At 54.7% G+C, this 26951-nt stretch overlaps 1 protein-coding gene and 1 long non-coding RNA gene across 12 annotated transcripts in view; one reads left to right on the top strand and one right to left on the bottom strand.

Moving 5' to 3' along the window:
* The window catches only part of LOC101804279 (opioid-binding protein/cell adhesion molecule homolog), a 324486-nt gene that overhangs the window by 221089 nt on the left and 76446 nt on the right, over positions 1–26951 (top strand). For 7 of the 11 annotated variants that reach the window (XM_038167592.2, XM_038167588.2, XM_038167587.2 and 4 more), the window contains one exon: positions 2425–2509. In XM_038167592.2, coding sequence (XP_038023520.1) covers positions 2425–2509 — 85 coding nt within the window. Of the gene's footprint in view, positions 1–1547; positions 1997–2089; positions 2510–26951 lie in introns of those variants that run through there. The other 4 variants (XM_038167594.2, XM_038167593.2, XM_072027632.1 and 1 more) reach the window with 4 other exon arrangements.
* On the bottom strand, positions 5752–8584 carry LOC110353622 (uncharacterized). The gene is made up of 2 exons (XR_002404370.4): positions 7930–8584; positions 5752–7572 (listed from the first exon to the last, which is right to left on the bottom strand). It is a non-coding gene; the product is annotated as an uncharacterized lncRNA (long non-coding RNA).

Below are 26951 nucleotides of genomic sequence, written 5' to 3'. Positions count from 1 at the left end.
GAGGATGTTCTGCTGAGGCAGAGAGGCTTTTTCCCCTTTAAATCTCCCCTTCCCCGAACTGCACCATCTCTGGCAGGCTTCCTGCTGCACGCACTCTGCGCCCACAGCTTCCTATCCCAAGGGGTAAACACCATTTCGCCCAGCTGAGCTGCTGGCCCCGGCAGCATCCTCCCCCTGGAGCTCATCCCGCTGCTGGAAGAGGCTCGGCAGCACCGGGGTCAGGCTCTGCTGCTGCTGGGGAGCTGCAGCGGGTTCGTGCTGCCTCCTTCCCACTGCAGGCACGGCTCCTCCGTGGGGAACAGAGCGGGCAGGACATGCGGTGTCCCTCCTCCACCCCAAAGCATGCCCGGCGCTGGGTGCACGGTCAGGGTCAAGCCAACTTTTTGGGGAACGGAGAGCTTTCTGGTGGAAAACTTAGCCCTGCTTTTCTCAGCGCCTTCTCCTGCTCTCGGCTCCTGAGTGCCCTATTTATCCAGGCTGCAGCGAGCATCCCTCTGGTGCCTGCAGCCATCGCCGGTGCCGGGAGCCAGCGTGCGGCTCTGCAGCACCAGCCTGTGGCTAGGGGGCTATTTAGGGTCTCTGCGTCCCATTGCTGCATACAGTGGACCTGCTATGCTGATAATTAGGCTTGGGAGCACAAAATAATCCTTGCACATCTCTCCTCCATCAGTTTTAGTAGCCGTGCGTGCGTCTCTGGACCAGGTTGGGTCAACAAATTAGCTAAAGCTCTTCCCCTGGCCCTTACACTCCTGCTGTAGCCCCTGGAAGGGTTTGATCCCCTTCCCAAAATTCACCCAGCAGCCTGGGGGGTTGCCCTTTGGATCGAGGCACCCAACGAAGCTGTTGTGGTCCAGCCCTCGTTGTGCAGTGCGGTGCAGGGAGGCAGCAGCGAGGTGTTGAGCCCCTTTAGGTGGGCACAGGGATGTGTCCGGGTGGCCACCGGGGTCTCGGTGCCCCCACCTGCTTTTTGAGGAGGTAAAGGGAGATTTGGGGCTTTGTGACCCAAGAGTTTGTTGATGTCCTGGTGCGAGCTGTGAAGCCCTCGGGGTGCCTCCTGCAATGTCAGGGCAGGGCAGGGAGCAGGGACAGGGCAGGGGGTGCCTTGGGGCTCCCTCCCCACGCTGTGGGGCACCAGGACACCCCTTCCCCTGCCCATGGGCATCCTCCCAGCCCCTCTCTGCCGCACACACAGCGAGAAAACAACCCCAGCCCCTCACACACCGGGGAGGGCACAGCATCAACAGGTACCTGCGGAGAGACACCCGCTGGGGTGCGCAGGGAAGCCCCCGCTGTGCTTTTTTTTGGGGGGGAGGCGGCAGCGCAGCGGTGCAGCTCCCCCCTTGCGCTGCAGCGGGGGCCGAACCGGCTGGAGCAGGGGGGGGCGTGCAGCATCCCGGGGCTTGCAGAGGGCATCCTTCGCCCTGCCAAGCACAGCACCAGCACCAGCACCAGCAGCACCAGTGCTCGGGGGGTGCGGGAGCCAAAGTGGCGGTCAGCGATGGAGCCGCTGCCATGACAACCCCGGGCAGTCAGCCTGAGCCTGCCTGCCGCGCAGGGATGCTCGCGGCCAGCCGCGCCAACGGGGCTGGGATGCTGCGCTGAGTGCTCAGGAGCCTTCACCTCCAGGCTCTCCTCCTCCTCCTCCTCCTCCTCTGAGGCTCTGGGACCCGCTCGGAGGAGCCGGGGGAGCAGCGCGGTGGGGACGTCGCTTGCAGCTCCGCGGGGAAGTTTCGATCTTGCGTCAGAATCGGCATTTGGGGAGCTTGTGCTTTTTTTTTTTTTTTCTTCTCTGTTTTTTTTTTTTTTTTCCTTTTCCCTCTCTTATTCAAACAAAAGAGCAGCAGCCAGCCGGCGACCCAACTCCGAGCCCGTTTTGCTCCCCCAGCCTGCTTTTATGGCCGCCCTCCCTTTCCTGCCGGAGACACTTACGTTTCCTCCTCGGGTTATAAACTTTTGATGCCAGATCTCCGCAGCGCGTGCCCGGCTGAATCTTAAAGTAGCGTCTCGAGCAGGCACAGATCTGTGACCTTCATCTCTTGCTCTGCACCTTCTCTCCTCCTCTTCCTCCTCCCCCCGGCCCTCCCGTCCTCCTCCCTCACCCAAGGATACTGGGGACTCCCTCCGGATGCCGCTCGGCAGGCTCAGTGCTCGCAGGCTGCCTTTCCAGGGGCTCTCCTGATCTCCGTGGAGCTCCGCATCGCTCGCCTCCGCGCCTGCCCCGGTGGTTTTGCTCCCCCCCGTCCCCACACACACGCACCCCCTCCCTCCTCTCCCCCCTTTTCGCTCCTGGTGGCCTTGTCGGGTGTGTTTTTTGCCTGGTGGAAAAGTCCCTGCTGCCCAGGATGGGGGTCGGTGGGTGCTTAGCCCTGCCCTGGAGGTGCCTAGTCGTCCTCTGTCTCAGGCTGCTCTTCCTTGTGCCCGCAGGAGTGCCCGTGCGCAGCGGAGATGCCACCTTCCCCAAAGCTATGGACAACGTGACTGTGCGGCAAGGGGAGAGTGCCACGCTCAGGTAGGAGCCGCTGCCTTTCTGCCTTTTGGGGGGGGGTTCAGGGTGCTGGGGTGGGCATGGAGAGGTCTTGTCTGCGCCTTATGGGGTGGCCGTGCGCCGAGCGGGGCTGCCGGAGAGTCCTGGGACCGGCTGGAGACTTCGCATACCGGGGGCTCGTCGTGGCGGGGGACCCCCGGCTCCGGGGAGGGGGGAACCGGCGGCAGCGCGGGGCTGGCAGCCTCCTGCCGGGGCTGGCGGGGGGCTGCGGGTGCCAGACGAGGTGCTGACAAAGGGGCTGGGGTGGCAGACGGTGACTGCGCGCCGCTGCCACGCCTGAAGTTGTCTCGGTGCGTGCGGGGAGCGAGGGGGGGTCCGCGCCGTGCCAGCACCAGCCCGCATCGCCGGCGGGTCCTCGGGGCTGCGGAGCCTTGGAGGTGTCAGCGCTTCGCCCCCATCACTTTATAGTCTCCGCACGAAGCCGTTAATATCAAATCAATCTTTTACTCCAGGGGTGCATCTTATGAATTCTGATGGATGCTTTCCCTCGCGCGCTGTGCTGTAGGAGAGACGCAGGCAGCTTGCCCGCAGACGGGCCGCTTCTGGGCTGCAGAGCGCAGCAGATAGCCCTTCTCATTTCCTGAGCGAGTTACAGGTGTGCCCGCTCCGTTACCCGTGCAGGATACCAGCTCTCAGTAGCCAGCACAGCGCTGAGGCCAGAGGAGCAGACCAGGGCTGTGGGCACTGCTCAGGTCGTGTCGGGGCTCGGGGTCGCGCCGTGCTTCAGCTCTGGCACCCTAGGGAGGGCCTGAGCCAGTTTGGGTGGCTGGGAAAGCACCCGAGGATGTGGGGAAGGAGCATGAGGATGCTGGGCAGGGAGAGGAGCGAGTCTGGAGGAGTCAGCCTGCTGCTTTCCCTGCAGCAGCGAGCAGCGTGCCCCAGCAGCGCGAGGCTGGCTGCTCCCTTGCTCCACCCCGGAGTATCGGGGCTGCAGTGGGGAGCAGTGGCTCTTCCCCATGCCATGCACAAGGATGGCACAAGTGAGATGAGTGTGTCACGCTGTCCCTTAGCACCTGAGCCGTCCCGGGGCTGTGAAGCTGGCGCTGGTTTGGTCGGAGGCTGCTCTGCTCGTGGGAGACGCGGGGCTCAGGCAGGCTGTCCGTGCTTTTGTGGAGGGGAAACATTTGGTGGTGGTGGGAGACAGCCTCTGGCTCGAGGTTCTGTGGTGCCCACACCCTGTTTCTTGGTTGTTGGTGTGTCTGGATGGCGGGGGTATTTGGGTACGGTGAGTGGTGCCGCTCCCCACTGGCCCCTCTGTGCAGCACAGCCCCTGGGGATGCTGCAGGAGGCTCTGCAGGCACTGTGGGCACGGAGGGATGCTTAATTTGTGTCCAGTGCTAGAGATAAGCCCCCCTGACGTCCCCAGACAGGGCTGTGGCTGTGCAGCACCTGGGGACATTGCCCATGCCAGGCTCCCCGCTGTGTGCCTGCAAGTGGGGCCATGTGGGGACCCCGCTGCCATCACCCCATGGAACGGGGGCCGTGATGGAGCAGAGGGTGCCTTTCCTCGTGCTCTCAATAACTGCATTGCAACGATGATTAACCCGAGCTGGACTGAGCGAGGCAGCCTAAAGAAGAGAGGACAGCCCCCAGGGGGATGCCTCGGGCCCTGGTGCTCCTTCCCTCGCTGTCTGAATTCCTTTTGCCAGTGACCTGTGGGGCTTGGGACTCCCAGAGGCGATGCTTGCGGAGGGCAGAGCAGAAAAAGTGCCTGGGGGTGAGTGCTGCAGGGGGCTGAGCCCCCACCCAAGGGACCCCACAGCTTTTGGGCTCGGTGCCGGCCGAGGCTGCCACCAGCAGAGGGCTGACTTGGATTTCCTTTTTTTTATTTTTATTTTTTTAAGCTTCTGGCCTCTTTTCTGCGCTGTTTGTGAGAGGGGATGTTTGTGAAGCAGCCAGCCCTGGAGCAGGGAGGGTTCAGCCTTCCTGTTGGAAACTCAGCAGCCCCCAGTGGGACTCCGAGCACTGGTGCTTAGAGAAACCCTGTCCCCAAAGCCCTTTCTCTCTGCCCCTTTTCCTTCTCAGCATCCCCTCCTGCCCATGCTCCCTGGTGCATCTTCCCCACGCTCTCACCTCCACCCTTTTCCTTCCCAAATTCAGCTTTCCCTGCCACAGTCACTCCAGGGCTCCTGTCCTCCAGCTCCTTTCCCCCTCAGCCCCCCATCTCCTCTCACACTGCTGTTCCCAAGGGTTCCCCTCTTCCCTGCACCCCTATTCCCCTGCGGCTGCCCCTCTGCAGCCTCTGGGCCACCAGCATCCTTTTCCTGGGGCTCAGAGTTGGGAAAAGCATTGCAGACACCGACCCAACATGGAGCATTACAAGAATGTGGCAGGGTGATCTGGGGACACCAAGCAGGGCGGTGGTGTGCCAGAGCGCAATGGGAAGGCTGCGGGGCATCCTCTGGGGGAGCTGCACCAGAGCTTTGCTGGGCAGGGAGAAGTCCCTGCATGGTCCTTGGAGTGATGAGACCCCCAGACCCCCATCTCCTTGCACCTGCAGAGTTAGCCCCCTTCCCAGCAGCTTCCAGGTTCCTCCAGACCTGTTATCAGGTGAGCATGAGGTGGGCTGAGCCTCCAAGCCTTGCTGTCTTTGCCAGGGCAGGTGGAAGCTCTTTGCTTTCCAAAATCGGGTCCTTACACCTACGTTGTGCTGCAGAAAGGAGACGTGGGAAAAGTAGCGGTGGGGAAACCTGGAGGCTTTTCAGGCTGGTTGTGGTTTTCCTGTATTGGATTTTGGGTGCGTCCCTCTCCATCTCTCCACCCTTTTTCCTAGGGAGGCTCAGCATAATCCTTGCAGAAATGAAGGCTCCATCTGCAGGCAACTTCTAGGTCATCTGAGATGCGCAGCGAACGATTCCCTGGCTTTAAGCAGAGACTGTTGATAATTCACCACTTTTTATTGTAAGAACAAACAATTCCCATAATAGTCACGCACCTTTCCTCTCCAGGGAACTCCAGGCAGTTTGCAAATTCTCTGCGTACTATTAAAACTAAAATCAAGCTTCCTGCTCTCTGACTCTGAGATACGAAACCTGCTGGGAAGCGGGGCAGGTGCTTGGATGGCAGCGGTGCCCCACGCTGCGCACCACTTGGGGACACGGAGTGGAACGGCGAGCACACCAGTAACCCAAAGGCAGGGAGGTGGAGGAAGGTCATGGTTTAATTTCCCAGCTGGGGCTCGATGTGGAAACAAGGATTAAGTTTGGTTTTTATTATTATTTTTGGAGGAGTGCTGTGGAGTGTCAGCTTGCTACGGTGCTGCTTGGATGCGTGCCCCGTGAGCTAAAGGGCACGGGCATCTGTCCCCTAGGGTGGTATGGGGGTGTCACAAGCAGGTCCCCAGCATGTGCAGCAATCCCAAGGGGCTGACACCAGCTAGAAACCTTGCCTTGTCTTTTATCCTGTCTGGGAGCATCTTCTCCATCACGGGGTTTGAGCCTGAGTGCAGAAACGATCTGAACCGCAGGCGGTGCCGCTGCAGTGGCAAATATTCAAGTGGTGTAAAAGCGGGGATGTGTAGTAAACCGGGTCGTATCGCTGTGCCGCCAGCAAATCGACCTTTTATAACAAGCATCAGTACAGTTCATAAAGACGTAAAACAACAGCTGCTCGAAATTTCAAGGCTTTATGGTTTTATCTGTATTTAAGAAATATTGGCACTTTTTTTTCTTTAAGACAAAGGCAGCGTGTGTGGGCGCCTGGGGGGAGAAAATCAGGCAGGGTGCCTGGGTTTTCTCCTCGGCTGCCATCGCAGGGATGCCAGGACTCAGGGAGCCTCCTTGGCTGCTCTGTGCCTCAGTTTCCCCATCTGTAGGATGGAGCTGATAGCAGCTGTTTCTCAGAGGTGATTAGAGAAAACGACTGTTCAGAGGTGGTGATGAGATCGTATGAGAAATATGAGGCATCTATACCTGCCCTTCTCCCTAAGCAAAATAATAGGGATGCTTTTTTCTTATATTTAAGGCAGGTTTTCAAGTGAAATCCCCTCTCCACCTTTCCATTCAGTGCTGGCAAGCTCAGGGCCTCTCTCCCGTTGTTTGTCCATGAAGGGGACCAAAGGAACAGGGGAGCTCTGCTAATTCGCACCGAGGACTCCGTGACTCGCTGTGTTTGGTCAATTAGCGAGCATGAGAACAATTCCAATTAAAAATAAAAAGCCCGAATAAAACATCATGAGATGCTGTTCTTCCATTTATTTTTGCAATTATAGTTTTAATTATTTCTGACAATGCTTTTTTTTTTTTTGGGTAATAATCTACCGCAGTCTATCTCGCAGCACACGACGAGGCCTCGGGAAAATACAACCAGCAGGAGCAGGCAGCAGGACCACGGGCTCTGGGCATTGCCTGGAAAGTCAGGAAATCAGATTTTTTTGGCCTGTTTTCCCTGTTGTCATCACATGTACGCTTGATCCTCGGTTTCCCTACCTGTTTATGGGGGTTGTGAACTCGCTGCTGCTAAATCCTCGCTGGGAAGTGGGAAGAGACTGCTGCTTTTTGTGTGCAAATGCGAGAAGCGTGGGGCTCAGCGAGGAGCAGATTACTGAGGACTTGCTCCATCGCTGCCCCCTTCCTCCTCCTCCTCCCCCAAAAAGTTTTCTGGAGCAGCTAAATATATACCTGCCGTCTCCAAGGTAGAGCTCGCGGCATGTCGGAGCTGTAATTGGCGACTCCGTGAAATTACAGCCACGGATTCTGGCATTTGGATCCTCCTGGCTGGCATAATAATTTCTCCCTAGGTAGCTGGTATTTAACTTGTCTTAGCTGCTCCCGATAGTTATAATTACAGTGCCCGCTAATTTCCCTGAGCCTCTGCAGCCGCTGAAGGGTGCCGGGGGCTCTCTCCACGCCAGCCCCGTGCAAAGATGCTGGTGCCCAAACGCAGATGCTGGCACCGCTGGGGCTGGGTGGAGGACCTGTCCCCGTCTTGGTGGCAATGCCACCGGTTCCTGTGGTCCATACGGAGAGCTCGAGCCCTGCTGAGTGCAGACCGTCACCAGCAGAGCACGTTTTGCAGAATGCAGCATCCTGCAAGGAGAGGAGGAGTTGTCACTTGCCGTCACCTCTCGAAGGGCCAGGCCACGAGTGCCGCTGCCTAGCGAGGAGCCAAGCTCCGTGCTAAGCTGCTGAGCTCCGCCAGCCAGAAATAGTCACAAGCAGCGACACTCAGCTCCGGGGGATGAGACTGAACTGTTAGTAATCCTTTTGCTATAGCGTACACGAGAGCTTTTTGCAAGCATAATAAACTCCCCTGGCTTGCGAGCGGTAAGAGCTGTCCTTCCCCGGGTAAGGCACGCTGCTCGCCGCGCGCCGCGCTTTGTTTCTGGGCAGGGATTAGGTGTTAACGCTGCAAAACGAAACCGGGGCACAGCGGCTGTCGCTCACCTCCCCGCTTGCCGAAGAGTTTCTCTGTTCCCTTGACTGCTCTCCCAGCGTGCCGCCGCGGCGCAGATCCTTCCATTCCTCAGCCCTCCGCCGCGGATGCTTTGTACAACAGCTGGACATATTGTTTTAAGTGATAATCTTTAGATACCGCAGCCGAGCAGACAGTTCATAAGGAATATCTGATTCGGTGACTATCACTTCTCCTTCCGTCCTTGCAAGCAGCCTTTGAGGGTTAGGATGTTCTGGTTTTTATTTTCTGCTTTTTTTTTTTTTTTTTTATTAATGAGAAAAACAGTTCCCCCACAGCCCCTGCCAGCAATTTTAGCCTGTAATGGGTTGTTTACCACTAGTTTGGCTGGGCAGTCGGTCCTGTCTGCCTTCCCAGAACCCTTCAAGGTCAGATCTTCAGTGCAAAAGACTCCCAGATTGCATTTCTGTTTTCCTATGAATATTGCCCAAGATTTGCTTCCAACGAGTTGTTTCCATGACTATGCTCGTGGATGGACCTCCTCCGGACACAAATGGGTCTCAGAGTCTGCTGAGGGGGGAGGAGGATGAAAACCCCAGCTGTTGTGGGGTAGCATCAGGTCAGGCGATGGTGAGTTATGCAGTAAGGTAACAAATACCCCAGGAAGTATTTGATGCTGTCTCCAGAGCTGAGAAACCCAAGGAGCTTTTTCTTCTCTACCAGAAAATGGTAGGTGCAAGAAGAGAATGAGGAAGAGGGAAGGAAAAACAGAGTCAATGGAGGCAAAATTCATGACCTGTGACTCCTTCTGGGGAGCTCGTGGAGTTCAGTGCTGAGGGTTGAGTTCCTAAATCAGAGGCCACGGGGAGAGCATGGGTGCAGGTCCACAAGATGAATGGGCTTCAGTTCAAGGCCACCCCCTAGTACCCAAATCCCAGCAGGGCAGGGCTTCCCCACCTCCTATTTATTTATATTTTCCCCTCTGTGTGTGCATACATGTGTGAATGTGTATATATATAGTGTGTATATATATATATATATAAAAAATCTAACAAATTTCTAACCCATATAAATCCAATTACCCATGTTTTGCCTGCAGGGAGCGAGGGGAGATTAATGTTTGGTATTTTGGCAGGAATGTAAAAAGAAATAGGTGGTAATAACAATGAAGGCTCGTAAAAAGGAGCCGATGGCCGTGTCTGCGCCCGGGCACCCGGCCGTGATTCTGGTGGGCACCGTCACCCGCGGAGGGGCAGGGGGCAGCGGGAGCTTCCTGGGTACCCGAAAATATCCCTGGTATTGCGGTGAGAGGCGGTGATGTTAATGTGACCAGAATGGCAGCTGGTGAAAATGAAGTGCTGGATGCTCCCAGGGCCCCTTCTCGCAGCGCATCCCGCTCTCCGATGCCGGCACCGTGGGAGCGCGGTGCTTTTATCCCCGTTTTGCAGAGAGGCAGGCAAGTCCCGAGGAGGCTTTTTGGGAAGGAGAGATGGAGCTAAGCTCCCTGCAGCTCTCAGGAAGGGGATGTTAGTTTGGTTGGAGGATAAGCAGTCACTGCAAAACCATGCCTGTCGCTTTGCAGCGCTGCTTGGCTCTGTCCCACGTGGCATCTCCGTGCAGGATTTGTGCCGTGGTGAGCGCAGGCACCCTTGTAGGTGCTCAGGAGGATTTGGGGAGGAAAGGAAGGTTGAGTTCAAGTCCTTTAGCACAAAACAAGAGGGCAACGAACCTGACTGAACGATGGGTGCTCCCGAGGGATGTGTTGGAGGCTCGACAAGATGTACGCAGCGGGGACTTGTAGCCGTGCTGAGCAGAGCCTGGTGCTGCAGCAGGGACCTCGCCACCCTCCCGCGGGCACCTCTCCTCCCTCGGCTCTGACATGTGGGAGCCGCTCGTCACCCTGCATTGATATCCTCCATTCTGTCACCCGGGCTGGCTCTCCTCTCGGGCAGGGTGCTGCTCTTTGTGTCCCTGGCACGGCGAGTTCAGTGCATCGGGTGGCACCCAGCACTGCTCCCTCCCTCGTCACCCGCGGTCACGTATTAATCACGGCTCAGATATTGCATCCCCACAGCCCTGCCTTGCCTCCCCGGCTGGCTTTGCATCAGGCTCCTTGCTCTCCGTTTATTACCACCACCAGTTTTATAACCCACTTTATCAGATGACTTTTTTTTTTTTTTTTTTTAAAGAGCACAACCCGTGAGCAACTCATCATTTCAGAAGGAGGGAGAGAGCCGTGAGCAGGGAAGAAAGCCTCCGTGCTTACACCTTAAATGAAGAGGCTGCTTTACAGCGTTGTTGCATTTAATTCAATCAAGGCGGTTATAGCCGAGATTTAAGGTCCTTTGTGCGATCACAGGAGCTGCTCTGATGCAGCAGCAGGTAGAGGAAGAGGCTGAGCCCATTTCCAAGGAGACTCGAAGTAACTGCTGGAAGCAGCCAGGCCTGGGGCTCGCTGCAGCAGCGGCTCCGTTCGGGAGCTGTTAGCATTCACGTCACATCTGATCTCTCCCTCCGTCACCCTCCCTGCTCTGGCTCCTTATTCCAATATATCCCTATAAGTGGAATTGATTAGTTTGGCTCTTTTTTTTTTTTTTTGTTATAACTAGGGGGAGGGCCAGTTTTAATTAATGCTCTTAACCGTATGCTAATTGCGCCGGCTGGTCCCATCGCCGTCTGAGTCACCCTCTCCTCCCTTGTTCCCGCGAGGAGACCGTGTGGACTTAATTAAAGTTAGGGACCCAGGGCTGGCGGGAGCAGCGGGAGGCTCGCAGGGCTTTTGATGAAATGATTGCTCTGGGGGAAGCGTCGGGCTGCTTCCTGGAGCCATAGATCACGATGCTGAGACACCGTGACGACTGTCTGGTTTGACCACCTGCATAAAACAGGCCATTGCCTTTCATCCAGCGCGTCCCACCTCGTGCCCGTGCGCTCCAGGAGGGGACAGCACCACTTTTGGAAGGTGCTGGGCCGTGGGCTGAAGGCATCCGACGCTGACAGCATTGCTGGCCCTCGTAGGCACGCCATGATGTGTCCCTATCACAGTTCCACCCTGTTTTGAGAAGGCACCCATGGGTCTTTCTCATCTCTAATCCCAACATTTGTGCCTGCAGACAGCGCTGCCACCGCAGCTCAAATGCAGCCCAAGCAAGAGCTTAACAAGCTCCGAGAGCTGTCCGGAAAGTTATCCTGACACCAAGTGACAGACTCGCAATTGATATCCTCCGGAGACTTTAAACTCACTTCCACGAGGTTTCCAAAGCTGGTTTTGTCTCGTACCTGCAGAATCCTTTATCTGCCGCGACGCCTCCCCTGCCTTGCCTCATTGCTCTTGACGTCCCTTTTGTTGCCTGCTGCGGCGCGGGGACGCATCTCTGAACGTGGCAAAACTCATCGGGGGGGCTCCTGCGGCTCTCTGCCCCCCTGGGAGCAGCTCTGCTCTGCTCTTTTCTCTTGCTGGGTCCCCATACAGCTGGGCTGGGTGCTGCTCCCCCTGGCTCTGCAGGGAAGGGCTCCTGGTGTCCTGCACCACTCACACGGAGCCCTTGGAGAGCTCACAAATCTCTTGGCATGGCTTTTGGTTTCACACGGGGTTCCTATTCACTGTGAGGTCCCATGATTTTCCTCCCAGGCAATAGGGAATGCAGGAAAATACCTTCGGTGGGGTGGCTTCATGTCACCCTTTGGTGACAGCTTGATGCCAGGTCTTTGTTCCACCTCAATCCTTTTATTTATCGGACTATGCTTGCCGTCCCCCTGCCTACGCCACCCCTCTCCTAGCCCACGGTCCCAAGCCAGGAGCCATCGGTGGCCAGCACCCCAGGGCCCTGGCTGCGGGATCCCCTCAGGGACGAGCTCTGGCAGCCCCCGATGCTCCATCTCAATTTTGGAAACCCGGGCTTCGTCCTGCTGGTGCTGAGCTTGCGGCGGTTTTTCAAGACTGATGCTGCACTTAGCGGGGTGCTGCCAAACCCACTGAGTCCGGCAGGTTATTTCCCTTCAGAAGCCATTTATCTTTTCCATTTCAGACACAAGCTTCAGTCTCTCATCTTTTTTTTTTTTTTTTTTTCCTCCCACACTGAAGGAACTCCCAGCCCTCCCAAATAACTCCCATGGTCAGCACCTGCCAAAGGGCACAGGGACACTGATGGGGAGCAGGTGCCAGGCACCCTGCCCTATAGGTGATGGGGTGGCAGGGCTCCTGCAATGCTGCCTGACGTTTATTGATTCATTTTTGTTTATTATTGAGAGGGAGATGGCTCCAGACTTCAGCCCATGTAAGTTTTTCCCAATGAGGTTTTTATGGGGACGCTGCCCTCCCCACGGGATGCCAGCAGCTCCCGGGCTGGGTTTGGGAGCTTTATTCTGGCAGGGAACTGGCAATTTGTCTGCATGTCTCAGGAGAGAGAAGCTGAGATGCAAAACTTTGGATGGAAAGTTTGGGAGCACCTTGAGCTCTGCCACTGCCTCTCGCTGTGCCCGTGGGCACCTCACCTACCCTGGAGCTTTAATTTCCCCACTTAAACAACAGGGGCACCCAATTTCCTGATTTTTGTTTGTGTTCTCCATAGCAGAGGGCTGAGATCTTCAGCAGGGTGTTGCACATAGCCAAGCACTTTGGAAAATCCCCCCCAAAAGTTATCTTCAAGAGCAAGGCTCTTTGTCATTAAACACCAACTTAATAACACAAGGGGAAGCGTGATGGTTATTAAAGTTTAACAACTGTGTATATCTATTACCTAGCTGTTAAATCTTTATATGCCTTAAATAATCAATTGATATTTAATTAGCATACAGCACTATTGCTGCCTTCCTAAATCTATAATGATAAACCAAGTTACAAGTTATTGGACATTAATTACTAGCTGATGATTAGAAACAGCAAGGCATTTACCAACCTCATCCCGGCTATAACACGGCGTGTCCGCCGCACGCTGCCGAGCTCAACTGCGCTCACTGTCTCTTAATAATCAATGGGTGTTTAACATGCAATATTTGTCTAATTAGCACTAAATTAAATCCTCATTGACAACACTTCAGGGTAAGAGATCTGCATCAAATATGATGGATTAGACACGGAAGGCCTGTTCCTGGGAGCAGGAGATGCGCGTGTCATTTGCTCTGCCTGTCACGGCTGGCACGTGCCTCCGTGTGAGTGTCAGCCTGCTCCTGGGGGGACGGGGGAGTGAGCGATGCTGAGATGTTGGAGTGACAGTCCTGGAGACCCCAGGTCCCTCTGCGCTCTGCTGATGGGTACCAGCAGCTCTGCCCGGCCCCCTCCCTGCTTCTCATCCCGCTTTACCCAAGGATGAGCTCTGGGGTGGGACCAGGGTGGTCTCCTGCTGGGCTTTGTGCTCAGACAGTGCTTAAATCACCCCAAGCTCCTAGCAGGGATGGCTGCTGGTTCCTATCCATATCCTTCCTCTGCCCCGAGTGTCCCTATAGGATCTTCAGGAATTCATTCAGTCACCTTGTGCCTGGAAATTTTCCAACAGAGGGTCCCAGTCCCTCTTGTCCCCCTCTATTTTGTGTCCTGCACGCTTGTGCGCTCATTTTTGGGGTGTCTCTGTGGTCGGTGGCTTCATCTGGGTGATGAGAGGAGGGGAGATGCTTGCAGTATCGGCCTGACTTCAGGTCCATGCTGCTGGGCAGGGGGTGGGAGCAGCCCTGATGCTCACCAAAGCCCCGTGGGGGTGGAGGAGCCCCGTGGGGGCAGTCGGTGCGGGGAAGCGCCTCGCTGCACTCGGTCGGCACGCGTGGAAGTTGTTTTGCGAGAGCAGCGGGATGGATTGCATGGCCTCCGGCTCTTTCTGCGAATCAGCCTGTCCTTCACACTCAGCGTGGATGTAATTAACTGTGCTGATGGGATGTTATGCCAACAGCAAAGCAGAAAACACCAGAAAATGACTCAGAAGCAATGCCGGGGCCGTTGGGCGTGCTGCACGGCGCTTCCCCTGCTGCATGGTGCATGCATGGGCACGGCTGCAGCATCCCCCTGCTTCCAAAGGAGGGCAGGGGCAGTGCTCCAGAGGGGAGCGATAAAACACAGACTGTTTTTTTGGGAGGTGCCTTGCAGGGTCTGGCACTGCTGAGCTTCAGCCGAGCTCCGCTCTGCGTCCAGGTGAGATGGATGGTCCCTGAGAGCTGCTCCTCTCCCTGGCTGCAATGAGGTGTTGGGTGCACACTTCCAGCTCCCTCCTTTCCATCCCAAGAGCAGATCCCCCCAGTTTCTAACGTGCATTTCTTTTTCTCCCCCCCAGAATCCCAGCTTCTGCAAAGTGCAGAGCCCTGCCAGGTGGGACTGATGTCTCCGGCACCCTGCGGGAGCTGGGATGAGAAAGTAGGGAAAAAAAAATTAAAATGACTTCCAATTAGCAATTGAAATTGTTCTTAAAGAATTTGCCTATTCTGCAAGGAATGTTTAGTAATTGATAGCAATTTCTAGCAATTAAATACAAATTAATTCGTGCTACTGAGTAGCAGCTTATTTATGGCTCTGTATTTATGGGCACTCCCTCTCCTTAAAAATATCATCGTTGCTTTTGATAAGTAATTAGAGTTTACTGAATAATTTCCCAACGTAGGTATGAATTTTAAGTAATTTTTACTACCAAGCAAGTGTTTCATTGTATTGCTGAGTGAGGGATTATCATTATTTATACCAGGGGAACGCCTCGAGGCTGGGACAGGCGCTGTGTGGATGTATGGCAAGGAGACAGTCCTTGCCCACAACAGCTTCCAGAGGTTTTTATGTCGCTGGTCTCCGTAGCGGGCTCCCGAGGGTGCTTTCCAATAAATAGAGGCTCGTGTTCTCCCTTTGCTTCTCCCAGCACCTCTGCAGCACGGGCTGCAATCAGTGATTTTATTTCCAGCCCTGCTCCTCTTTCTTCCTGCTGGGATGAGCGCTGGTGCTGGGGAAGGGTCATTTCTTGGGGTGGGAGTCATGGTTAACCTCACGCGAGACATTTACTAATCTTTTGGATTTGAGGTGTCTCCTATTCGCCTTGTGCTTTTTTTAAAGCCTTTCAGGTGATGTCAGCTCATTTCTGCAGGCTTTTAAAGGTACCCCTGCAGTTCTGCACATCCACCTCAGCTTTGCAGCAGGTGAGACCCTTGTGCATCGTGGCTCCAGGACGTGCAGGTTTTTGGGGAGAGCGGTGGCTGGTTTGGTGTGCAGGTGGGAGCTGGCAGTACGGCACCGGGCTTGGAGAGGGCTCTGACCAGAAGAGTGTGTTTTAGGAAATCTGTGCATCCCAAATGCCTTCCCTCAGGCTGTGCTGGCTCCCCCTGTCCCCTGGGGGATGCCCAGGGGCAGGACCCACACAAGGACAGCGTGCGAGGAAGAAGAGCTCCAGGAGAGGCGTTTGCATTATTAACACATGTGCTCTCTCCTACGCAGCAGTCCAGGGAAGTCTGAATGTGTGCTGCTCCGTGGTTCATGAAACGTGGCAGTCATCCTAAAAACCCTGCAAACAAGAGGAGCCAGACTGGAGGGGCATGATAATAAAAGCACAACCGGGGAGCATCCCTGGGAGAGGAGAGCCAGCATGGTGTGCTTGATGCGATGTGGTTTTCGGGAGCTGGCAGCAGCGCTTGGCCTTGTGGGGTCACTTGTGGGATGCTCAGAAGTGCGGGCTGTGTGCCCAAAATGTGCTCTAGGGCTCCTGGGGTGGAACCTGTTGCAAGGGGGAGATTGGGGACCTCAGAGAAATGGATATCCCATGGCATGTAGGAGGACAGCAGCCGTAGGGGAGGAGCGTTGGGATTTACGACATACAGATTACAACTTGACGGTTATTTGGGAGCTTTGGGGCTGTTTGGGCCCTTCAGAACATCGCTGAGGTGCTGGGACCCGTGGCTGTTCCTGTCCCCTTTGTCACCTGCAGGTAATGGGGTCAGTCCCCGTGTGCTGCTGCGCTGCCTGCTCTGGCTCATTTCTGGCTTCATTACCGAGCTTGATTAAATGGTACTTGTACAGCGAAGGGTTGGGAAAACACACAAAGGGACTTTTTAGTCATCTGAGGCACTCAGATACTGCGGAGACAGAGAAACAGATGCTGAAGGGATCGAGAGAGACAGAGTTTGACCTTGCGGCTGCAGCAATGAGATGTGACCTGCTAGGGCAGCGGCCTCCCGGGGTCCCGCAGCCCCTGAGGAAGGGGGGAGGTTGGGACAGAGCCTCGGGACTGGAAAAGGCTCCTTCTGGAGGGAAATGGGGCAAACTGGATGGCTGTGGTGTGTTTGAGAGGAGCTGGGGACAGCTTGTTCTGAAATGTGGCTTTGGGAGGATACAGGGTGGGGAGAAACTGAGCGTGGGGAGGTTTTGACCTCAGCATCTCGCTTCTGTATCTTATTCTATGGAGCCTGTGTGTGACTGTGCGCATGTAGCCAGCGATATTGCTCACGCTATCAGCGCACAGAGCTGGATTTAGCCTTTATCTCATGGGCTGTGCAGCTGCTGTGCCATCTCCGCACGTACCCAGCGCGTGGGGTGATGCTAAGGAAGGGGACTGCTCTTGTCACCTCTCCACAAATCCTCGAGGAGGGCACGGTCTCCTGGTCTGTGAGCTCAATCTTATCACTGGTTGCTCTTGTGAGGCTTCGGGGGCTGGAAAGGCTGCAGAAATGATGGCAGCTTCTATTGAAAGGGAGCTGCCTGGGCTGGGACGGGCGCAGGAGTGACTTCAAACCAGCGTGCCTGTGGTCTTGGCCTTTAGTGAGATTTCAGCCCAATTACCTCGTGCTGTCCTTCCCCTGCTGGAGGAGCCTGGATCTTCCCTCCCTGCCCATCCGCCCGCCTTGTAGCCTGCTTCCCTTAAACCTTTTCCTTTTACACCTTCCCTGCTGTTGCCAGGGTCTGGGGCACGGCGCCGGCTTTCATCTCCTTTCTTGTGATGGTTCAGAGCTGGTGGCTTTTGGCCTCTGCTCTACAGGTTTGTTAGGGGCTGTTTGTGGCGTGGAGATGCTGGGGACCCTTCGGGTTAATTGGCCACCTGGCTACAAGGGATGGGACCCGGTGCCCCCCAGGAGCTGTGTGACAGCCCCGCTCTCACCCCGCGATCTGAGCACGCTGGCACTCGGTGCCTGGGCATGGAGATCTTAGGAGATGGCCGAGACTTTCAAGTGCAGTCTCTGATGGCCCCGCTCTCCCTTCCGGCAACTCGGAGACGCTGGCTCGTGTGATTAACTTCACATCCAAAAAGTCACTGCCTCTGCAAAGCTTCAGCGCTCAGCCGGCGCTTCTGACTGCCTGAATGCCCTGCAAGCCTCCAGACAAGGGTCAGCGAGGCTGCCGCCGTCAGAGGAGCTCAAAGGCTCCAGGTTTGAAAGCGAGAGCACTCCTCAGCTCTTTGATAGCGGAGCCAAGTGCCTGCAGACTGCGAGGGGTGAAAACAGGGAGCTTGGGCAGCCTGGAAGCCGCACTCCAGCTCCTTCTGCGCGGAGCGTGGCCGGGCAGCGCCGCAGCGCGATGCCAGCAGATGTCAAAATCACGGCGTGGTGAGCAGGAGGTCTCCAGGGATGGTCAGAGAGGCTTAAAGGCTGCGTCCCCGGTGTAGGGACGAGGAGCTGGCCTCGTTGAGGTGGAGAGGAGGGAGCGGAGCTGCCCCAGCCCCTCCTGGCAGAGTCACGGTTCAGCCCCGCGGTAGGATTGCTCACTGGTGATTCATCGGCGCTGTGCTGCTGGCTGGGGCGGTTCTCCTGGTCCTGCTTCCCCGTCTGCAGCAATAACAGCAGGGGCAGGGGAGGGGGAATCAGCGCTGCCGCCTCCCTGTCATCCCCGGGGAGTTTTTGGTGGCTCTGAGGTGCCACCGCATGGGCAGCCACCTCGGACAGAGCTGGGGCTGGGACAAGGGACGGTGCAGAGCGGATGCCAGAGGAAGGGATAATAGTGCAGGTGGTACGTCTGGGGGGGAGCTGCTCTGATTTTATGGCTCTCCAGCATCCCGTTGACCACATGAACCAAGGGATGGTCCCCATGTTGGGCAGGGGACTCTTTAGGGAGCAGGTGGATGTGCAGATGGGGGGTACCGAGGTTCCTGCCCACGGCTGCAATGGGATTTTGCCCTGGTCCCTCTGGCATTTTGGAGGAGAAGGCTTGAAGCAGCACCTGAGCTGGCTGACCCTGCCAGTAGATTTGTTAGGTCAAAGCCTCCTCTTCGCTGCTGTCTTCCTGACAGCAGCCCGTCCCCACCACCAAATAAAAATTCCATGCACGGAGCCGGTTAAAAACATCAATTAGCTCTAAAACAATTATTATTTTTTGAAATGCCATTTTATATATGCAATAACACAACACAATAATCCTGGGTTATTTAACAGAGCATTTACCATGAAAACAGTCATTACTCTTTAAACGCCGCTGACTGTACAAGCCTCTTAACATTAAACGGCAAGTGAGGCAGAAGTCTTGCCGTCAAAATGCCACGTTCCCCGGAATACATTAGAGGCACTGCTGCCAGGATGCTCCCTGCGTGGCTGAGAGCCCTTTCCCAGGTGATTTCGTGTCGCTGTGGACCTGCTTGGGCACGTGTCGGGGATGGGGTTTTGGTCTTTTTGGTCTTTTGGCTTCTCTTGGGGCGCTGGGGGAGAATATTGCTACAGGGATCTGCAAACCTGATCTCCTATAACCTCCTCCTTACACTCCAGGGGCTTCACTTTCCAACAGGGATGTCCCCAGGTGATGCTCGTACGGGTCAGGCCATATTTCCTACAGCCCCGCATCCTCCCTCGAGCCCCAGCCCTCGCCTCAGCACCGTCCCCGTCTCGAGGGGCCATCGCCGTGTTCTTTATTGAGCCTAAACCCCGCAGATTTAGCTAACTTAATATTGTCTATGGGGCCTATCGCGCCGCACAGATAAAGTCGGTTTTGCTGCTAAGTCAATAATGGATTTCATGGAAAATTCTGCTTTTTTCCCCCCGTTTTGTGGTTCAGGGGAATTGTGCTGGATGTAGAGTATTTACTTACTTATTAGCCCTCTTCCAGATACCTGTCACGAGCCCGAGGGAGCAGACAGAAATACCATTCTCAGGCTACCCAAAGCCTTTGGTTTAAGCAAAATAGTTGTGTTTAAAGATTAATTTAAGATGCTTTAAAAATTGAACAAGGCCATACATTTTTAATATTGATTGATATTATTATAAAAGATTCAGCTGCAACTCTTCTCACCAGGACCTCTCTTGGCGCGCAGACAGCGCGTTTGTCTGCGAGGGACACGGCTTAGTTATTTTTAATCTCCGAGCCTCGCTCCTGTGAAATTTATGGGAAGCGTCGCCTCGTGTCTGGCACTGCAGGGCTCCCCGGGCAGGAGCCTGGCACGGGCTTGGGAGGACACAGGGAGGAGGTGAGGCTGGGTGAAGCCCACGGCTCTGCCAGGTGAGGGCAAGCATCACGCAGCATCACGGCGGTGGGAGCAAAACTTCTTCCACTAAACTCTAAGAAACCTCAGTGCAGTAAACACCGAAGAGGCAGAAGGTAAAATCTGCCCACCCTGTGGCTGTATGTCTTTCAAACCTCCTTTATTATTATTTTTTCTCTTTATATAATTTTATACAAGGTAGAAATGGAGATGACAAGAAATGCTAACACCACACCCAGAACTGGCTCCTCGTTTGGAGGGACCTCCTTTGATCACATTCAGTTTGCGAGGTGGAGAGACAAAGCAGCTGCCCCAGCCCTGGAGGAACTGAGTTTGCTGCTGAGGAATAATTCTCCAAATTGCATTTATTTCACAGGCGTGAAAGGTCACAAAGTGAAGGGAAACAAGAACTGTATTCAATTAGACAATTCGATCAAAATAAATCTGTCAAGATGGCATTCCTGCTGAGGAATCAATTGGCCTGGAAAATGAAGGCAGCTGCTGCTGTTGTTATTATTGTTGTTATTATTATTATTTTAAATTAGCTCCAGTACCTGACACGAGTACCTGAGTCGGAGTGCCTGACTGGTTCACATCATCTATCACTCTTATTTGATATTAATACATCCTCCTCCGCCTTGCAGTTAGTGCCCTGTTAATAGCCAAGTGGCCCCGGAGTGTTTCCTGGGAGGTTGATGCGAATGATTAGTAATGAGAAGGGATGGCGGGGCTCTTCTCAGACAGAAGGTTAAGGAAAAAAAAAGGAGACAGAGAGGGAGAACAAGCAAGCAAGCGTGCAGCCGGCGTGCTTGGTCGGGTGCATTTCGTGGTGTGTGGCTCCAAACCTCCCAGCCCTGTGCTGCTTGGGTCCGCGTGGTGGCTGGTGGTGCTGCAGGGACAGGGAAGGGGGTCGGGAATATTTGTTTGCAAGGTGAGGAGAGGCTGAAGTGGGCAAAGACTGAGACGAGCCGCGCCATTAGGGAATAAATAATTATGCAGGGGAAGAAAGGCTCCTGGCTGAGAGACGGTGAAGCCCACAGAGCCCACTCCATCATCCCAGCTATTTAAAACTTGACTTGATAGAGCACCGGAGAATTCAGCAAGGAGCCAGGCCTGGCCCAGCTGGATGCGAGCCTGGATAGCTCCGGCAGATCCCTTCCAGCTCTGGCTCTTCCCTCCCCGTTGCTGTCAGCTCGTCGCTGCTGAGCCGGCGTCACCTCCCCGCTCTCAGGGATGCCCCCTCTTTGAACACAAAATCCAGGGAAATCAGACCTGCAGGTTTCCAGGTCTCTTCCATAGGTCTTAAACTGCTGCCGAGCATTATTTGGGCTCACCTTGAGGCTTTGGGGAGGGGGATGCGTATTTCTGAGCAAGACCTGCTTCACAAAGCTGTGTGCAGGGGATCTGGCCGGGATCCCTTGGGTGACGTGGGGTGCTGGCGGCTGCACCCTCCTGTTGCTTGCATTTTGATTGCCCGGTGATGACAAACTGGTTTATGGACAGATCTTTTATACCCGCTAGGACTCGGCAGTTATTTCGAGATGATGCTTTGCCTCAGAATCTTCCTTCCTTCATCCTTCATAAATCTTAAGCAAGGCTGCTGCATTCAGGCCGAGCTTAATATTCCTCTTGCAGATCTCTGCACCAAAATGGCTGCGGCTGAGCAGGGGGCTGGATGGATCCCTCTCCAGCTTTCTGCTCTACCCAAAGGGCAGTTGTGAGCCTTAACATCTGTAAAGGGTCGTGAGAGCCTCGTGTAGGGCAGGGCAGTGTTCCCTTAGGGTGTCCCATGGGGGATGTGGTATGTGGGCATCAGGCTCCTTCCATCAGATGGTGTGGGTTGGGGATGATGCTGGCTGGGGAAGGCTGAAGGACAGCGATGGGGAAAAGAAGGGTAAAAGGGAGAAGAGTAAGGAGGAGACGGAAAGGGAGATTTATTGTGCAGCTGCGTGTTGCTGTTGTTGGCTTTTTTCAAGTAGAAAGCAGAGGAGAAAGAGTCCAGCCCCCTCATTTCACCTCTCCTCCACTAATGCACTCAGTTGCAAAGGACAAATCCCATTCACTTGGCCTTTCTCCTCTCCTCATTAACTCCCATGACCTTAGGGCTGTGGTGAGAGCAAAGCGTTTATCCCAACAAAAGGATTATCAAAATAAATAACCAGAGTTTTCAGAAAGGTCATGTCCCTCGCAAGCCCAGGCAGAGGCAAAAACCTCTGTGCTCAGCTGAGTTTAGACTGGCTTTTCTTCCCAGTGTCTCAGGCGATAAATCCCGCTTGCTGTCACCTCACCCGTGAGCATCACCTCCCCTCTTGTCCTCTCAGCAAAGCTGCAGAATATTTCCCAGAGAGCAGGACTCTTGGCGTGGCACTGCTGTCCCCATTCCCCTTCCCAAAGGCTTTTTGGGGTGTTCTGACCAGCAAAACGAGCCCCGAGATTCCCCTTTAGCCGGTCACTGGAGCAGTTCTCCCGCAGACAGGCTGCGTGAGAGGAGATGGCACGAGCTCAGATGGGATAAAATGTCTGAGAAATTGTGCCGGAGCTCCTTTGGCAAGCTTTCAGTGAATCCTCATCAAGCAAGGAAAAAAAAAATGCACACGGGTTTATCAGGGGTTAGCGCTCTTCTGGTTTCATTTCGGAACCACCTTGTCAGCATATGCTCTGCAGACAGCCCCAGACCTTTGGGGGCTTTAAAATCTCTGCGGGAGCTGCTGGCTTTTCAGCAGTTTTTCCCCATGGAGCAGTCGGGGGCTCACCAAGCACTATGCAAGCAGGTGCTGGTCCATGTGCACGTCTTGTGATGGGCTTTGGGGCTGGACCAGGCACCTCGATGGGTCAGGAGAGCATGGCCCAGGGTAAGGCTCTGCTGGGGACCGAGCCAAAGCTCTGGGGTTGATGCTTAGAAGGATTTGAATGAAGGAGAAACCATATATATATGTACGTATGTATTTGTGTGTGTACATGTCCGTTTAGGTGGCTCTAATATAAGCCACGAAGCTAAAGCTCCTGGTTCAGAAGCCATCCCTCTCGTTTTGCTGCCATTTGGGGTTGTTCCAGGTGCCTGGCTCTGCTCTGGTTTTGTCTTCTCCGCATTTCTGACAGCAAACAAACGCGTCTTGTAGGTGCTCCTGCTTTCAGTTTCTCTGAAAAAAAAAAACAAAAACATAAATGGTTGGCTGGTGCGAATGGGTTTGGTTGCTTACAATCAACCCCGGCGCAGACTGTCAGCAGAAGCCAGCACAGAGAAGTTTTGAAAACCGAGAGCTGAGGCGGTGCCAGCGCAGTACCTGCCTGGCGGGGGAACGGCACTGACTCACGGCTGGAGCCCTCGGCACATCGCAGCCTGCCTCGTCCCAGCCCGCCTGGATGCTCAGCCAGCCCTGCTGCTCCTCGCGGCTCCGTGCAGCTGGGAAAAAAAAGCACCTGCTGCTGCCCAAGCGAAGTGTGAGCAGGTTTTATTCTCCCTCCTGCCTGCCTTCTTCACACCTGTGCACCGCGGAGATGTCTGCTATCATCATGTGCCCCCTGAAACTCTCCCGGAGCGTTTATCTATTCCAGAGAAATAGCGGAGGATGTGATTTGAGGCTGGCAGCCTCCCCCCGTCTTTCATCCCTTCTCTTTGACATGATTTAGCATCTCAGAAGTTGTAAAGAGCATCCCTCTTTGTGTAGGTGCACCTGCTCCGTGTGCGCGCAGGTGGGCGGTGTTGTTGTTGTCATTGTGCAATTTGTGAATAATTCACCAAGCAACCGAGAGGACCGTAAAGCTTTAAATTATTAAAATACTTCTCAGTTCGGAGGAGAGGTGCCGGAGATGTTTGCTTTGGCTGGGGGCTCTGCCTCGGAGTCGGGGTGGCGGGAGCAGGAGCGCCTCTGGAAGGGCTGCGATGCTGCAGATAGGCTGGCGGTGATGTATGGGCTAGCAGCGCAGGAGCCGGCTAAATAAATAAATAAGGAGGTCCAGATAGGCACCAGAACAAGCCTGACAGCTTTCATTATTTAAACTGGAGATGCCTTTCCTTGGGAAAGAAAAAAAATGACCTTTTGTTGCATTGCCAGAGAAATGACATTTTCCTGCCTCGCCTCCCTCTGCTCGCTCGGAGGCAGAGCCGCGGGCACTTCCTCGCCCTGCTCCCAGAGCCGGCACGGGGCAGTGTGACCGAGGGTGGCAGCACCCTGCTCGGCCCCACATGGGACAGGGACAGCCCCGGGAAGCTCTGCTGGTGCTGTTTGTTCAAGGGCAGGTGGTGGTGAGAGGGCTTTGCTCACACATCTGCACCAGCAGCGCAGGCGGGGAGGTTCCCACCCACATTTCTGCCCCTGTTTTATTTTTTTGCTGATGTTTTGCTCTGTGTATATCGGTGCCGCTGCACGGGATCCCTTGGATTATGCATTGCCTGCCCAGCCAGCAAACCCTGAGCCCGGGCCAGGATGCGCAGCCTTGTGCTCAGCAGAGCCTCAAACTCCACCTGCTTTCGGCAGCAGCTTGCAAGAAGCGATGCGTGGCGGGGAGGAAGGCAGGGCCCCAGCCGCTCCGCATCGAGCCTTGGGTCGCTGTCGCGTTTTGGATAGTGGCACCGTACCAGCCAAGTGTGATCCGGTGCTGAAGCAGAACCGAGTGCTGCCATTTAAGAGGTTTAGTGTTCTTCTCTCCTCTCTTTTTTTTTTTTTTTTTTTTCCTTTCAAGCATGCCGAGAGCGGGGAGTTAATTCTGGAAGCATCACTTGTGCAAGGATGTTTCTGGCAGGCTCAGGGTTGCTAAGTGTAGCTAAGTGCCTCAAGCATCCGTAACTATTCTGCTCCTTGTTTTTCTCCCCAAAGAGAAACTTTCTGAAGGGGAAGAAGGAAGCGAGCGCAATCAGCTGTGCTAGATAATACCATAGGGTGCTGCTGAAGGGTGCCACAAACCCTGCTGCACGGGGGGCTCGGGCAAGTGCCTGTGCTGGTTTTTTCCCCTTCTTTTTCCTCCTTTCTTGGCCTGGGATAAGACTCAGGCAGGGCTCTGAGCGTTCAGCTGCTCTGAACCTTTGCCTGAAGTCTTTCCCTCCAGCTCTGCATCTGATCTCCGAGTCCTTTTGCTGGCATCTTTCAAGCTGCAAAGGGTTTGCAGGGGGGGGCACGGGAAGCCAAGCTGCTGAAAACTTGGTGCAAGCGCCGCAGCCCTGGCGTGGCCTGAGGTCAATTTTCTGCTGCTCGTTTCTGGGGCTGGGTCGGGATGCACAAGGATGGAGAGCTCTGTACATCAGCCTCAGCGGGCTCAGGTGCACCTGCCCTGTCTCTAATGTTTCCCCAAAATATCCCCCCAAAATATGCTTGGTGTGTGTTAAAAAGCCGAGTCACCGAGGTGGGATGGGGCAAGCCTCGTTTCTCCTCTGGCTCTGTGGGGTGGTTGGGTTGGTGCAATTGTAAAATCCATGTGAACGAGCTCATTTCTGGAGTGATGTGATTTGCCTCTGATGTTTGCAGGAAGGATTTTCTTAACTATTTAAAGCCGGTAAATTGCAAATTACTTAACAGCATGTTTCTGAGCGGAGGTATATAAAGAACGCTCCAAACCCTCTAAGTGGCTTTTAACAAATACAGATTTCATTTTCTATTAGGATCTTGGAATTGGTTTCCAATGCGGTTAATACTGCTCGGCGTAGCTGGTTCGGGTCCTGGTGCTGTGAGTGCAGGAGCCAGCCCTGGGCAATGCCTGCTAAATCCCAGAGCTGCTTCACTTTCACGGCTGCTCCTCCTCGCTGGGTTACATGGGGTGATGTGTTTTAGGCACATGCTGGGCTGAAAAGCATCTCTGGAAAGGGGCACTCATGCCCAAAAGCTGCACGCATGTCCCAGCCCACTAAGCAAAGCAAATCCCCTCTCCTTTCCACCTCCTAGTCCCATTTCCAGGGGCCCAACAGGGAGTGAAAGAAGCGAAACCCCTTTTACCCACCTGCCTCTTGAGCTGCAAATATTAATAACAAGCTCTGGCTCCTGAGACCGTCCTCCTAGAAGCTTATTTATACCTGTGCTTAGTGTTGATTCAGCTGCCTTGCAACCATTGCTCAAAATCACAAGAGGCCTTAGAGAGAGATGAGAACCTTCCTCCCCAGCTCCTGCCCCTCTTGCTTCTTTATTTTCGCCTCCTCCTTCATGAGCAGCCTTTCCCATCCTGCTCGAATCAAAGAGGAGAGAAAAGGCACGACAGGTGCCTCCTCGGCCTTTCCAAATATCCCACCGTCGGCACATTTGTATTAGATATTGATTTCTGTTTAATAGAATAAGCCAGGAGAAATCACACTCTTTGTTGGCGTTCAAAGGATAAACCATAAAAGCCATTAAGAAGTACTGTAAGCGGCGGGATGATTAATGAGACTTTAGGTGCATTCTACTGACTGCTTCCAGATAATGTCTTTGAAAGATCCCGTTGCTTCTGGCTGCAATTCAGAGCTATTTATTTGCAAGGTGAAGCTCGGAGGAGCGGCGCTTGCAGCGCCAGCCCTGCCCGATCCCGTTCCGCAGACAACCTGGATGCCCCCGATTGCCCAGCCCTGGGGGGCTCTTTCTGCTCTGCAGCCGTGCTCCGTGGGCTTGCCAACATCCTCGGGAGGTCAAGTGCTGGAAGACGATCTGTCTGCCCTCCAAATAGTGATCCATGCCTGGGGCGTGCTGCTGCTGCAGGGAGGGCTGTAAGGCGGGCAGGCAGGAAGCCCGTATCGGGGAATATCGATCCTATTTGGCTTTATTTTTTTTTTTTCCTGGTGGGGGTGTGTCTTTCCGTGCTCCCTATCTGGGGCCAGGCGAGATGTCTGCAGTGCTGGCAGTGGCTGTACACCCACGGTACCCGCTCGGTTTCATCCTGGGCAGAGCTCTGAGCTGTGTCCCGACGCATCCAGCTCCTCCACCCCCAAAAAGCTGGCTGTGCCTCTCGAGGGCAGAAGCCGTGGTGTCCTTGGGCTCCTTTTCCCCTGCAGCCCTTGGGAGTGCTCTGTTGAAGCACAGGAGATGCCAGCACGGAGCCCAGCAGAGCTGGAGGCGAACCTTTCCTTCCACCCCTGTCACCGCAGCTCACTTTTGGCTTTAATTCTGAATTAAACTTCCCAGCCCTCAATGGGGTGGCATCCCTTCTGGGGCCGTAACCTGGGTTTTACAGGAACCGACCTTCCACCTCCAGATGTGTTTTTTGTTGTTGTTTTTCTTTTCTTTTATTATTATTATTTTTTATATTTTTTTTTGCGTGGTGGAAGTGACTGCCATCACAGCCATTCCTGTTTGTGTCTTCCCTGAGCCCACCTGTGGCAAAATAACAAACAGAACCCAAGGAAACAGATAAGCAGAGCAACAAAAGCCACGTTTGCAGTGTTTTTTTTTTTCCTCCCTCCGAGCACCTGGGCCTCATGGGCTGGTGGCAGGGACATTTCCAAACACTTGTGATGGCTGCGAACCCACCCCAGATGGACCCAAATGAAAAATGTGCTTTCAGATGGAAAAGACCCCCTAAACCCCCATTCCCTCTGCTAATATTTGACCAGAGGGCCCTGTAGGTGCCAGCACCCTGTAGGTGCCATCCATCAGCTCTGCTCGCAGAGGACACCGGCTCCATCCCAAGGCGCTGGCGCAGCAAAATCACCCCGAGGGGCAGCCCCGTGGTGGCGTTTTCCATCCCATAGCATGGAAAACATTCCCTGCCTGCTTCTGCAGAGGAACGGGGCTGCAGGT

Source organism: Anas platyrhynchos, chromosome 25 (assembly GCF_047663525.1).
Source record: "Anas platyrhynchos isolate ZD024472 breed Pekin duck chromosome 25, IASCAAS_PekinDuck_T2T, whole genome shotgun sequence".
Taxonomy (NCBI): Eukaryota; Metazoa; Chordata; class Aves; order Anseriformes; family Anatidae; genus Anas; species Anas platyrhynchos.
This window is presented reverse-complemented; position numbering and strand designations above follow the sequence as displayed.